This window comes from Phaenicophaeus curvirostris, chromosome 8 (assembly GCF_032191515.1).
Source record: "Phaenicophaeus curvirostris isolate KB17595 chromosome 8, BPBGC_Pcur_1.0, whole genome shotgun sequence".
Classification (NCBI taxonomy): domain Eukaryota; kingdom Metazoa; phylum Chordata; class Aves; order Cuculiformes; family Cuculidae; genus Phaenicophaeus; species Phaenicophaeus curvirostris.
The window spans coordinates 11,113,836-11,126,946 of record NC_091399.1 but is presented as its reverse complement, the minus strand read 5'-3'; the positions used below and the strand labels follow the sequence as shown (position 1 = coordinate 11,126,946).

Below are 13,111 nucleotides of genomic sequence, written 5' to 3'. Positions count from 1 at the left end.
TTATTTAGATTAAATCTAACTTCATCTGAATCCTCACATTTCAGCCAACTGAGCAATTAGATAATTAGTTTAGATCCTTTAAATGCTGCCTGTAAAGAACTGTTATTTATTCACTGCTGGAATCAAAGCATGCCAAGTACACACAGGTCATGCTGGATCACCAAGCTGAGTCACACAAATCTGCTACCAACAGAGAAGCCATGGAGAGAGCTGCCCTTGCAGACCATCACTGCACCATTAGCTTCATTGGGAAGAAGCGTGAGGCTATAAAAGCAAAGTCTCCTCTTCACAAGCCATCAGCTATCTTGGACCCTACTCATCTTCCAGGCAATCCCGACTTCAACAGCTTCTGCAGGAAATGCCCACTGAAAGTGTAAATTTATTCATTCTCTTCACCCTGACCACGGCCAATAGATCACAGTCACAAGATTAACTGGAACGTAACAGAATGCCTAAGGCCTGTCTTCTAACCAGCCCTACCTTACCACACCAAACACATTTGACTGTCAGCAATACTGCTGGTGCTCCTGCAGTCAGGACCCATCATCTCTGGCTTTGAGCCAACCCATCTCCATTCATCCAGTTTTGAGCTGAATGTCAAAGTAAATACAAGAAATCATAACCACACCAACGCACAACTGACCCAAAACATTTCTAGCCATCTTTCTTGTACGAAATACATTATTAGTATGTTTTGTGCTCATTAGCAAGCATTCTGTCCGTTATGCAAGATAAACCTCTAGAAAGAAAAATACTCCAAGAAAGCTGCAAAGCTTCTCCATGATGAATGACCACAAAGAAAACATCACACTCTTTCCTTCCCTATGAAATTAAGGCAGTTACTGTATTTTCTGAAAGCACAAGACAGGTTTCCCAGACTATATAAGAATGAGCTCTAAAGCCTCACACATGAACAGCAAAACTCTAATTTTACAGCAGCAATACTCTTTTAAGCAGCTTTATGCCTGCAGCTTAATTCAACTGCTGTTGCCAAGAAACAATTCTAGTCGGAAACACACACAAGCACAGTTATGATTGATATCCCCTCAAGATTACTTAACTATAATCCTCACAGTTATCTCAAATGAAAGCCAACACATAGGAAGGATCTCCATTTTATAAAACACTGAAACTGCATTTTGTTTTAAATAGGCCACCATTATGCCAAAGGGGATGACAGAAAAATCATGTACCCTTCAGGTTCCCCAAAATCTGTCACTGCTCTACTGTCCTGGAAAAACTCTTGTGGTTTACATGCCCCTCAGGTAAGCTGCTCCAGCAGGGCAGTCAAAAAACAGCAGTGTAATTTAAGCAGACTGTACCATCCAACAGCTCTTATGCCACATGAGCAGTTCAGCACGTAGAAGCATGCATTGACATTGTAGTATTGTCCTAGGAACTACAACTCCAAATTTACATTTGTGACACAGTTTCATAGTTCTGCAGTTTATTCGCTGAAGTGGATTCTGATTTAATTGAAAATTAATATTGTGTCTGTTGATCTACACTACAAATACACCAACAGCAATCCACAAACAAGCCAGTAAGTTCCAAGCCAGCTTGCCTAGAAACCAAAGGATGCGCAAATGAGAAGGCGTTAGTGCCTGCACTTATGACAGGTTTTGGAGACTAAGCACAAAGCCCTGTGTAATGTAGGGAAAATCCTAAAAGAAGCAAGCTAAAATACTTAATATCTTAAGTGTATTTAATAGCCTGGCACTTTAAAAAACTTAAAAATATATATATATTAACCACTATGTGCCAAGCAAACCTACAAAAATCATGAAGCCACTCAGCACAACCAAGCTAATCTCGGGAACCGCATCCCTTCAGCCAGGCTCATCTTGCAAGCTAGTGTTTTATATGCTTTTGTAATAAAACAAGGAAGGTGGGAAGCACATATTTTCATCTTACATCAGCGTTGCAATGCACACCCTTTCAAAGTAAGAACTAATGAGTTTTTTTCAAAAAGACATTTCTACAGGTAACAAACAACTCCCCCACAAAACCGTCATACTTTCTGAAGACAGAGGTAAGAATATTCCAAGAAATAACAAACAGACAAATCTAAAGAAGCATCTTCCCTCCTGCTCCACAACCATGACTTAGCACTGGAGAGAATGAACCTGACAAAGGCTTTCTGAACCAAGAGAAGGATGACAGAACACAGCACAAGAACCTCTCCGGATCCCTGAAGTCATGCAAATGTGGCTTTGACAACACCGGTAACTAATCCCACCACACCATCTCTGTGCAGAAGGCAAAGGCTTAACCCAGACAATAAACCACAACCAGAGCTGGCCCAGCCTCTGCTTCCAGGACAAGCCTGCCTGACATCTGCGCTGCACCCTCATCCAGCTCAAGCACTCAGTCTCTAAGCAAGGCACACTCCATCCTCAAGAATGTTACCCCCTGAGAAATAAGGTCCAGAGTTTTAAAAATATGTAATTATATAAGAAACCTTTTCAGAAAGACTTGCCTGCATTTTTCACAGTACTGCAGAGTAAGTGGTGTGGGAACACAGGAGGTGCAGTGTATTAGGACTGCAGTGCTCTCATAAAGCCTTACTTTAAAACTAATCTCTCAGCTTGACAGATGTGCTCATGCAGAGCTAAAACTAAACATTTAGCCTTAATACAGTCATACATCAGCTATGCAGAAGTAGCCAGTGGAATGCTGCAAGAAGTGTATTAGATTAAGTATCATTTGATATTTGATGACAGTCATTAATACCACTAACAGGGCCTGAAGACAACTTATATAGGAAACAAGAGACAGGCAGGTTGGATACAAACCATAAACCCATGTGAAAGCTAACACATGTGCGGAAAAATAATTAAAAAGAGTAAACTTTGAGTTGGCAGGAGAAGCCCAAGAGGCAGTAATTGTAATTAATGAAGTAGAGGTTTGTGAGATGCAAAATTAAACATCAATATTTGCTAGACACTAGAAAGAATAGTAATTTGATATAAATCAGATTGGGGTCTCTACAACGTCAGAGGCAGAAAGCACCAGCCCTCCCTCTGCATTCTGTGTGCCATACAAGGAGCTACATGGGAGAATCACAAAATGCCCAAAGGCAAACAAGATGCAGAAATGAGGTCTAGAGAGCACCTGAGGGCGTCCAGCTTGGGTGACAGTCTGCGGAAGCAGAAGAATCAGGTAGCACTGATCACTAACAATAAAATGTAGGAAAAGATGGGGTCAAAACACTGAGAAACACAGTAAAGCCACTGATGCTGACCTGCACAACAGCTCCTTCGGCAGTAAAGGAAGCTTAAACTCTTGGTACTTAACAGCTTGATTAAGCAGCCTTGAAGGACATCACTGAATTCTTGCATCTGAACAAATGACCACATTTCTTCTCCCTGGTCTACTTTCAAATGGCGTGTATTAAGCCTCAGCCTTCTTAATTTTCTCTCTACCCAAACCTAGATCTTGATTCATAGCTGTAGACAATATGGTGACATTTTTAACAAATAGAAATCCTTATATCTTGACACTTGAGGAGGAGTTTGCCATGTTATCACAACATTCCACTAGGATCCCTTCCAAAACTTGTGATCATCTTTTTCAGCCATGGCCACTATTATAGGTAGCAGACAGCCACTATTTTGGACATTTATCTTTCCTCTCTGCAACACCCTCAGAAGAGAAGAAAAAAAAAAAATCAGTTTCCTCCTCTCAGTTAACAATAGAACCATAAGTGTCATTAGTGGATTAATTAATTTGACTCCTCTTGAACCTGCATGTGTGGTGTTGAGAGAGAATGGAAGAGAAAGGGAATAAAATGGAAGAAAGAAATAAAAACAAAAAGAACTAATTTGTGAACCTATTGTCAGACTACATTTAGCCTAGTGTTAACCTAATATTTAAAAAACCCCAAGCTTAATAGTCCCCCTACCTGTTCAGGCACACAGGTCTCGTGCAACTCATGGACTAACGGAGTAACGGCATCACACTGCTGCAAGATATTTATTCTTAGAAACCTTGACACTTGCAAAACTATGCTGCCATGTTTACCAAATATCTGCTGCTGAAAGTTAACCATAAGCCAGCCAAACAGGCCAGCACTAACTGCACAGTTCTCCAGCCACTACCAACAGTCACACTTTGCCTTACAAATCAAGGTAAATGTTTTTAAGGAAGCAAAAACCGAGGTCATAAGATAGACCACAAATAACCAGAGGTGGCTGAAGTGGGTAGTCAGAAGGGGGAACTGGAGGTTGTATCCCTGCTGTTGGAAATATTTACTTAATTGCAGAAGAAACTATACAAGACATTAAATAGAAACTATATTGGTAGAAAATGGTCATGGCATCCAACAGCAACTTGAGGAGTAAATTAACCTTCTTGCTCTCTTCCATCAAGTTCTGTCTGCAAACTTGTTTGCATACAATATTCTACCTTAACCCACTACAAAGTCTCTGGGCAAGAACACTATATACTCTTCTACTAGCAAATCAGGTTCATTTCAGAAACAGGTGGAGAAATTCCCTTTAATAATTTGTGAGATGATTAAAGAGGCTCATGCATAAGAAATGCTAACAATGTATAGAAACCATTATAAGGTTGAAAGAGTTATAGGACAGCCCAGGCAAGCTTTATGTCATATGATAAAAACAGCTAGATCACAGACCAAATCCAAGAATCAGTCTGCATACATCAGGTGCTAATTTACAGTCACCAACTACACAACAAGTTGCTTCCAACTCATTTTTCTTTATACAGGGTTATGAAAAAAGACAACATATCTCAGACCTGCCAGTTTCAGATAGCTGACGGATTAGCTGATGGATTATATAAACTAAATCATAAGCACTTTTTTTTAAAAAAAACCAACCCTTTGCAACATTCATTTCACAAACACGTATTTTCCTTCCTTTATTGGAAGAGAAAAAATATCACAAGATATAGCTATGTGTCTTCTATTCACATTCTGGCCATACCTTCCCATTATTTGGTTCTCTCACTGCACGGATCCCAACAGTAGGTCTAAAATAAAGGCATCTCAAACAGAAGGCTGTGTGAATCCAGAAACGTCCGCAGTCAGAAAGCTCCATTAATCAGCTGAACAAAGGCAGTTAAAAGATCAACAATGCAGATATGTACATCTACTGCAAATACCTCAAAATGAGGCAACAAGAGACTTTATGGAAATGAACTCAAAGCCAGTGACCATGTTGTGTATCTGTACCAGAATCTTAAAATCCACTAAATTTAATTCCATTATAACATGCAGAATGCAGATGATATTGTTTCCACAGTAAAGAACTAACAACGGTCCAAAAGCTTAATTTTATTCTCTTCTCCCTCCTTAAAAAGAATGGAAGCCACACAACAGCAAACTATCTAAATAAATCAAAGTCGTTTAGCAGCAATTTTATTTCGCACCAGAAAGAAATAAACTGGAAGAGATGTTAGCTACCGATGAAATTTACACCATGAGACAGCCTCAGTTGTCTCAGGTGGCTCTGTTAACAGGATTGTGCCAACAGAAGAAGTTTCCTTTCTCCTAAGCACAGGAAAATGAACAATGAATAATTTGTTTGCACTAGAAAAAAAAAAATCTTAAATGTCTTATCCCAAAAAGAAATCCGCTTCTGCAGCTTCAAAGAGCGTTTGCATGGGGTGAATTATTTTTCACTTTCAGCCTTCCAGAGATGTACCTTCAGATCATTCCTACCTGGCTTTGCTAAAACTAGTAAAGTGACACACAGAGGAAGGAATCAATAGTCACGTTGTTTATGGCGAAGTTCCTATTAAGCCTCAGTATTTTTGTCTAAAATGCATACTGCTGCACTGAGGAGATACCAAGAAAGAATTGCCTGCTACCACAATTCTGCAAATGGCCAGAACACCACAACCTCATATCAATGTCGCAGCGCTTTTTTTCCAAGGTATGGTCACAAAGGAGAGACTCATTTGGGCTTCAATCTACAACAGAAAATATTCAGATTTATCAATAAGGGGCTAGTTCTGCTCTGTGTTTTCCCCAATGGCATCACAGCACTGAGAACATGGCAAGACACTACATTTATACTTAAAAGTGAATATCTGATCTAATCAATGCCCAAGCAGTACAACTACATCCATTTGTATTACACATGCATCAGGCTGTGCATACATACACCAAGAACCATGTCAAAAGACAACGATGCTCAGCAGCTAAGTTATAATTTCAACATGACCAGGTCTGACTACTTCTTTTTTATTTATGTATGTGTCTACAGGAAAGCCTTAAATTACAAGAATTGATGCAGCTGTCCATGGTTTTTGCTAAATTATAAGCAATCTTAACATCTGTATCTCACACATTGTTTACAAGTAAAAACAGTTTAGTAACTCCACATGCTTACTCTATCCCCTTCTCAATGTGTCTGTTTTGGTAATGGCCTACTTTGTTAGTACTGCATCCGTCACCTTGCAAGGATGAGGTGAGAGGGATGCTGAGGAAGGTGTAATGAATCTGAACCCAATCCTTAGTGGCAACCAGAATGGAGTCAAACAGATTGGAAGCACCCTAGATAAAGGGCCCAATGACATGTACTACCCTGCACTATATCTCTCTTGGAGAACCAGCCAGTGCACCATGCTCACCCCTTTCCAAGTTCAAAACGCGCAGACCTATAGTAGCTTGTCGGCTATCTTGTGTGGTTTGTTTTTTTTTAGAAGCTATCAATTTTTTTTGCAGTACCCTGCCTTATGGATTTATACAGGGAAACATCTCATCTATACCGACACATAACTACTTTTTGCATACACTTTTTAGAATTTTAAAACTGTACGTATAACTGAAAGAGAATTGTAACACTAAATTTTTGTTTAGAGATAAGCTTCCATCTCCCCTCAGCCAGGGGTCTCATATGCCTCTGACCTTCCTGTCAGAGGAGCTCACGCCAACAAAAGTTCGTACAACATTTCGTAGAATAATAAAAACCAAGAAATTAGTTATGCAACATAAACATACAGAGGAGGACAAAGTACGGTAGCATGAACAACCCTCTAAGCTTTATGATAGTTTAGCTTCATGTATATTTTTTAGAGTAGGAAAGCATAGTACTCAAAAGAAAAGTTACAGTTTTAAAGTCTCCTCTCAGTCTGGACATTACTTTTTCCTAACAAAAGGACATTAAGTATTCAAAATAGCAATAGGATGTCTTAAATCTCAATGCTTTTATAATGTATTTACTGAGCATGTTCAGACAAAAGCTACATCACTAAAAAAATATCACTAATACTGAGACATGAAGAGAATTCCTGTTGGCCAGGTTTCAAACTGACCACATTTCAAGTCAATTTCTTATAAGCAGACTATTTGATTTACTCATAAAGAAAGTTAGAGGGTTTTTTTGTAATCTGCTAACCAAACAGAATAATTCCTGAGAAGTAATAGCTGATAGAGGGGAAACACTTCCCCATGTCCCAAAAATTAAGAAATTAACTTCCGTGTAGCAGATAATATGTCTTTGTTCAGCCTTAACTGAAAAATCCTGTCCTGTCCCTACCACGATAATCAAACCATGTGCCATTTGAGGTTTCAAAAGTTTAAGGTTTAAGGGGTGAGCAAGAGAAAGAAAGAGAGAAAAGTCAGCCAAACAAGCAATGTATTTTGACAAAGATGAGTACAGGAAAAGGACATTTAAAAACAATAATACTGATAGTTGTAACTGCATTATCAAAGTTCTATCCAAGTTTGGCAATTCTGTGTAGAAGCAATTTGAACACAAAAAAACCTACTTGCATGCTTGTCTGCCAATACAATAAGGGTACTCGATATGTCTCTTCTTCTGTAGAAACACACTACCTTCGCTTCCACATTTCCATTGGCAGTCTGAAACAGGACAAAAAGAAAAATAAGAGCACAAATCAAGAACTGACCTGTATGCACAGAACCAGAAAACTTAGTAAGTAGGTTGAATTTTGCAAAAGACGTATACAGTATCACCTTATAGCACCCTTCAGCTGCACACACCTAATCTATACACAAAATCTGGTGTCACCCATTCCAGGGTGGGGAACCAGAGTTTAACCCTTCCCTCCTCATTATTTCTGCAGGATAACCATTTTCAGCAGTTAGAGATATTTGATGGAGTGAAAAAACACACCTGCACTTACAACATATTAAAAAGCCACTCAGCTACTTCTCATGCAATGCCTACGTTTAGTAGAGCTCAAAACCATCTTTGAAATCCTAATAAAAATAACTGCAAAATACAACAACATAATTCAGGTTTATGCTGTTCTCCAAACTCTGCAGGACAGGGAAAGCAAGAGAGAATCCAGCTACTATTACTTTCACAAAAGATATCACATAGGTTTTCTTTCTCTGACAGCACTGGTGAGCTAAACAATGACTAACGCATAGCATATCATTCCAAAGGAGAACCAAGGAAGTTGCATGAGGCAAGAAGTGCTAGATCAGGGATAACATAAAACAAAGTGAATTTTTGAAAGGTTTGGGATTTTTTGCTTAAAACTCTTAAAATGAGGTGGTGATGAACCTCTTTTAAGATGCCATCTGCCAAATTATGAAACTGTATTTAGACAGACTCTAGAAGAAATACACCTAGTGCCTTGTAACAGCCCCAGCCAATGTGCTCTCTCTGAAATAATTCAACTAATAATGAAAATGTAACTGAAGGGAGTCATGTATTGCTACTGAAGAGTACTTGAAAACCAAATGATGGCACACAGTTTCAGAAAATGGAAAACTAAGATACAAATTCCCCTCCAGGAAGTCTGCAAAAAAGGTAGTGGACCAGCAATCTGTCCACAGGGAAACAAAATATAAACTGCTATACAGGCTTGTTGTTAAGATGCGAGTGGAAGAAAATTTTCATCTAATACCAGTCTTCCTAAAACAGAGGAAAAAAAAAAATTCCGGCAATACATACAAGCATGGATATTTCCCCTAACAGCCTCCAATTTTCTGTACACAGTCTGCAGAATTCCTATCCTTTTCTGAACTTTTAAATTTTGAGGAACTAAAATACAAACGCAGAAATCATCTTGTTAAAAGTCAGACAGCTACAATGTAGACTCATCTACCTCATTCAGTTGCCCAGGCTTCATTCACACCTTGTGGAAAAAGACAACACAAGATATATGATTCATCTCAACCTGAAATACTCATTTTACAGAGCAGGTCAGAGAAATGACAGCTCCAGCAAGAGTTCACTAAGACGAGAGGTCCAGGCTGAAAGTTCTTTTTCCAAAAGGGGGAAAGAATAGAGAAGGAAGAGGGAAAATCAAGACTTTCCTAGAAAGTAATTGACAAATCTGCACCCTGTACCTGATGGAATATAGCTACTGTACCTCATGGTTATGGACCCCATGGGAGTATTTTAAGAACTCTTTCTTGTTTCCTTGAAGGATGAGAGACAAAGTATTTCCGCAAAACACCTCCACTAATAAGAGGTGTTACAAGGATGTCCTAGCCTCCAGATTTTTTATTTGTCATATTGATGAATTTTCTCTTCCAAGTAACTATTTTAGAAAGATGTGTTATTCCATCACTGATGAAAAGACCTCATTATAAGCCATTAATTGAAATTCAAATCTGAAACAGCAATGTTACATCCCTTCTGTATGGGCTAAAATGGACATCCTGGTATTAAATCAGAGGAAATGGCACGGTCAGGACACAGCCAGGCAGCTTCAGAACAGCCTTCCCTTCTCCGCCAGGGTAAAAGTGCAGCAGCAAGGACTTCAGCCGGCTTCCCCCATACAAGCTATCATGCCTCTCTTTCATATCCAATGAGAGGGAAAGCTGGCAGATGAAACAATACACCGGCCCAAAGGACAACCAGCAAAGGCAAAGTCTGAGAAAGCAGATCAGACGGTAGCTCCAAACCTTCCGGCTGAGCAGGAGTTCCCCCCACAGAACGATCACATTACAAAGCTCTCCATCCTCTGTTATCTCCAGATCACCTCATCCTGCCAGGATGAGGTGCCAACTGCAACTGCAGAAATGCAGTGCCAACTGCCAACTGCAGAAATCCCCTGCTCTACAGGTGGGCATAATCACCTTGAGAACGACCTAGGACTGACACACCTTCCTTTCATACCAATGGAGAACAATCGTGCCCTCTCAAAGCATTCCAGAAAATTATCAGAACAAAAGAATTTTTACGCTTCTAACTATCAGAGAACTGCTAAGGAATTGTTTTCATTTTAATCACATCTAGCAGATCATAAATTCAATTAACTTCAAAGACTTGATGGAAAAATTCGTTTACCTTATTGAGCTCTTCTATTCTTCGTATCAAATATGGGTTACTTGAAGAATTTTCGAAGTAGACATAATCTGACAAAAAGAAAAAAAAGACTCTTTAAAACATGAACTGCTAAAAATTGAATCCAAACCTCACAGGTATACCTGCCAAAGACAGCATACCAAATGCATTTCTTGGCACAAGCAGCATTTTGAACGCTCCTACTAAAGCCAGGATTTTAAGGGAGGAAATGCAAAATCCATGCTAGTATAAAGAACATCTATTGGTGCAATCTGGGGGTCATAAACTCACTTTCCAAAAAAAACCCAAAATGGAGTTCTAGTGACAGCCTGGAAAGCAAAGCATACTATCATCCTTCTCTCTCTCTGATCACATTATTTCCACTTGATCACATTGGTTTCTTTACTTGCTTCCTCTTTCTTATCACAATCCAGCCACTTCTCCCAGCCAACAGGCCATCATCCTTCCTCTTTCCCTGCAGCTCAGCTTCAAGGTACTACCCATTTACTCAGAATACAAATAGCTCCAGTCTTCTTTCTCTCTTATGTTTTACTCTACTTCCTGGTATTTTAAGCCTATAGTATCCTAGAATACCTTCAACAAAACTCCATATAATAAGCCAAGTAGTCATTGAAGCTGGTATTTCCAAGCTGGACAAACATTTAAGTTACAGGAAAAAGAGTCCTTTACCCAAGGTAGCATCTTAAAAAAAAATTATCAAAGCATCATCCAGGAGTGACATGTAAATAATGTGGTATTTGTGAGCTCCAAGCTGAAACATTCCTTTTTCCTGTATGCTCCAGGCACTGATGTTCTCAGAGCGCTGCATACAGCTCAGTTATCCACAGGTCTCCCTCGAGCAAACAGGCCCAGCCAGTTGCTGGGTAAACATTACCAAGGACCTGCACTGCCTGCAAGGAGCTCAAGTGCCTTCCTGTCCCCCTTCAGCAGGGCTGGGCTGTCCTAGGAGAGCAGGCACAGACCAAGAGTCCCAGAGGCTATAATCCCAAGTGGAAATTGTCAATAATAATAAAAAAAAGCTGTCTTCCCCAAAAATGGGTCCTATGCTGTGAGTCACAAAGACATCTTGACAACCAAGTCACAACAAGGTGGTGCTTGAAGAGATGAATGATAAGGTTCTGCTGCTGATACTCAACCCGGGTTACCTAATCACACACAGTGTAACCAGGGCTAACTGAGCACAGAAATACTGCACCCAGTGTTTTATCTTACGGTGCATGCTGTGCTTCAGACCACTCAGGCTTATCATCATCTATCTTCACACACTAACATGCATCTAAGCGACTCCATAAGTTTCTTCCTGACTGCAAGAGATGGTTCCTCTTAAACGTCACTTCTCTGCAGGTTTCAGATTGAAGAATGGTCTCACCTAAGACATTCAGATTGGACATGTGGTTTGCAGAAACACAAAGATTCCACAAATGGTTAAAACACCCAAGTAAACAGATCCTAAACTTCCACTCCCAATCACCTGCTCAGTGCTGCACACCAAAACATTACAGTGACCAAATTGATCAAAAGTCATAAAATCAAACATATTTGGCAGCTTCAGTAATAACAACTGCTGACCCAAATAACAATGACAGGTAAAAGCAATTTATAGATAAGCAGAGTAAAGAGAAATCCTTCCTCTCACAGCAGAACCAATAATGCCCTACGAGAGTGCTGCAGTGGGAGACAGGGAAGCTTCGAGACGCCTCCAAGCTCACTGGCCACTTCTCACCTAAAGGCTTCAACACCTGAAGAAAGGATAAGATCTTTCCTTCCACCCCTCCCATTACTCCCAATACAACCAACTACCAACTATCCCTCACTTCAGGTACTTTGGCCAAGGCCAATGCAAAAATCTTACATTTGTGAATACCAGGAATGAAAACGAAAAATGAAACTAAAGGAAATGTCTGCCTTGAAAATATAGCTTTGTCTTTAATTCCATGGGTTTCAGGTGACTGTTAAAGATCTCCCTAGTTTATATCATTTTTCTAATTGCTTTTTGTGCACATATATACATGCGTATATTCTCACAAACATGTTTTCTACCTCAAATGAACATTAACTCAATTTGTCCTGTAACTGCAGGTATTAACTGTAAAATCTGGCACAGATTTAAAGGAAGTTTATCACAGACGAATTGTTTATCAAAGAACAGCTCATGGTGGTATCCAACAGTTTTGAATAACAAAACTCCCAAAATATTTGGTTCAGCAGCAGGAACATCCCCAAACCCACACTCCGTGATCAGTAACTACAAATGAACCTCACACAAAACAGCCAACTACATGCTGCAGGCAGGCAGAACCAAAGCTGTCCTGTGGGACTCCTGAAGAGCTGATCCACGGCAGTGTGCAGGTGTGCACTCAAGAGCAGTGCTTGATGACTTAATCACGCCACAAATGTATATCTCACCCTCGTTTTAGAATAATCTCACTACTGTGTTAAACATTTCACTAGCAGCTATGCAACTAATGGAGACCTATTTCCCACTGCTCAAATTACCTGGAAAATGGTTTCTTTCTCTCTGCAAGTAATGCAGAGCATGTTGAAATCCCATAAAACAGAATGTGAGCACATCAGAGGGGAGTGATTTGCATTTTTCATAGAGATTTTATATACTTCAACTAAAATTAAAACGCTGTCCTGAATAGAGAAATGCTCACGCTGCTCCACACATGCAATGAAAATTTTAAGTTCAACAAACTCCTCTCCCAACTGATGCCTGAGCAGGTGAGAGTACTCCTCTTAAATTGTTCCCTAAACAGCAAAACCAGTGAAGGCTGGTTTCATGCACACCAGGTTTATATGAGGTACAGTGCTGTGCTCCATGACCTCTATACTCCAAAATGCCTCCCTTC

The 13,111-nt window shown here is 39.8% G+C and overlaps 1 protein-coding gene across 3 annotated transcripts in view; it reads right to left on the bottom strand.

The window, feature by feature from the left end:
* Positions 1-13,111, bottom strand: part of MTA1 (metastasis associated 1) — an 81,902-nt gene that overhangs the window by 53,629 nt on the left and 15,162 nt on the right. For 2 of the 3 annotated variants that reach the window (XM_069862459.1, XM_069862461.1), the window contains exons 2-3: positions 10,242-10,309; positions 7,741-7,834 (exon numbers count right to left, since the gene is read on the bottom strand). In XM_069862459.1, the coding sequence (XP_069718560.1) occupies positions 7,741-7,834; positions 10,242-10,309 (162 nt within the window). Of the gene's footprint in view, positions 1-7,740; positions 7,835-10,241; positions 10,310-10,399; positions 10,443-13,111 lie in introns of those variants that run through there. The other variant, XM_069862460.1, reaches the window with a different exon arrangement.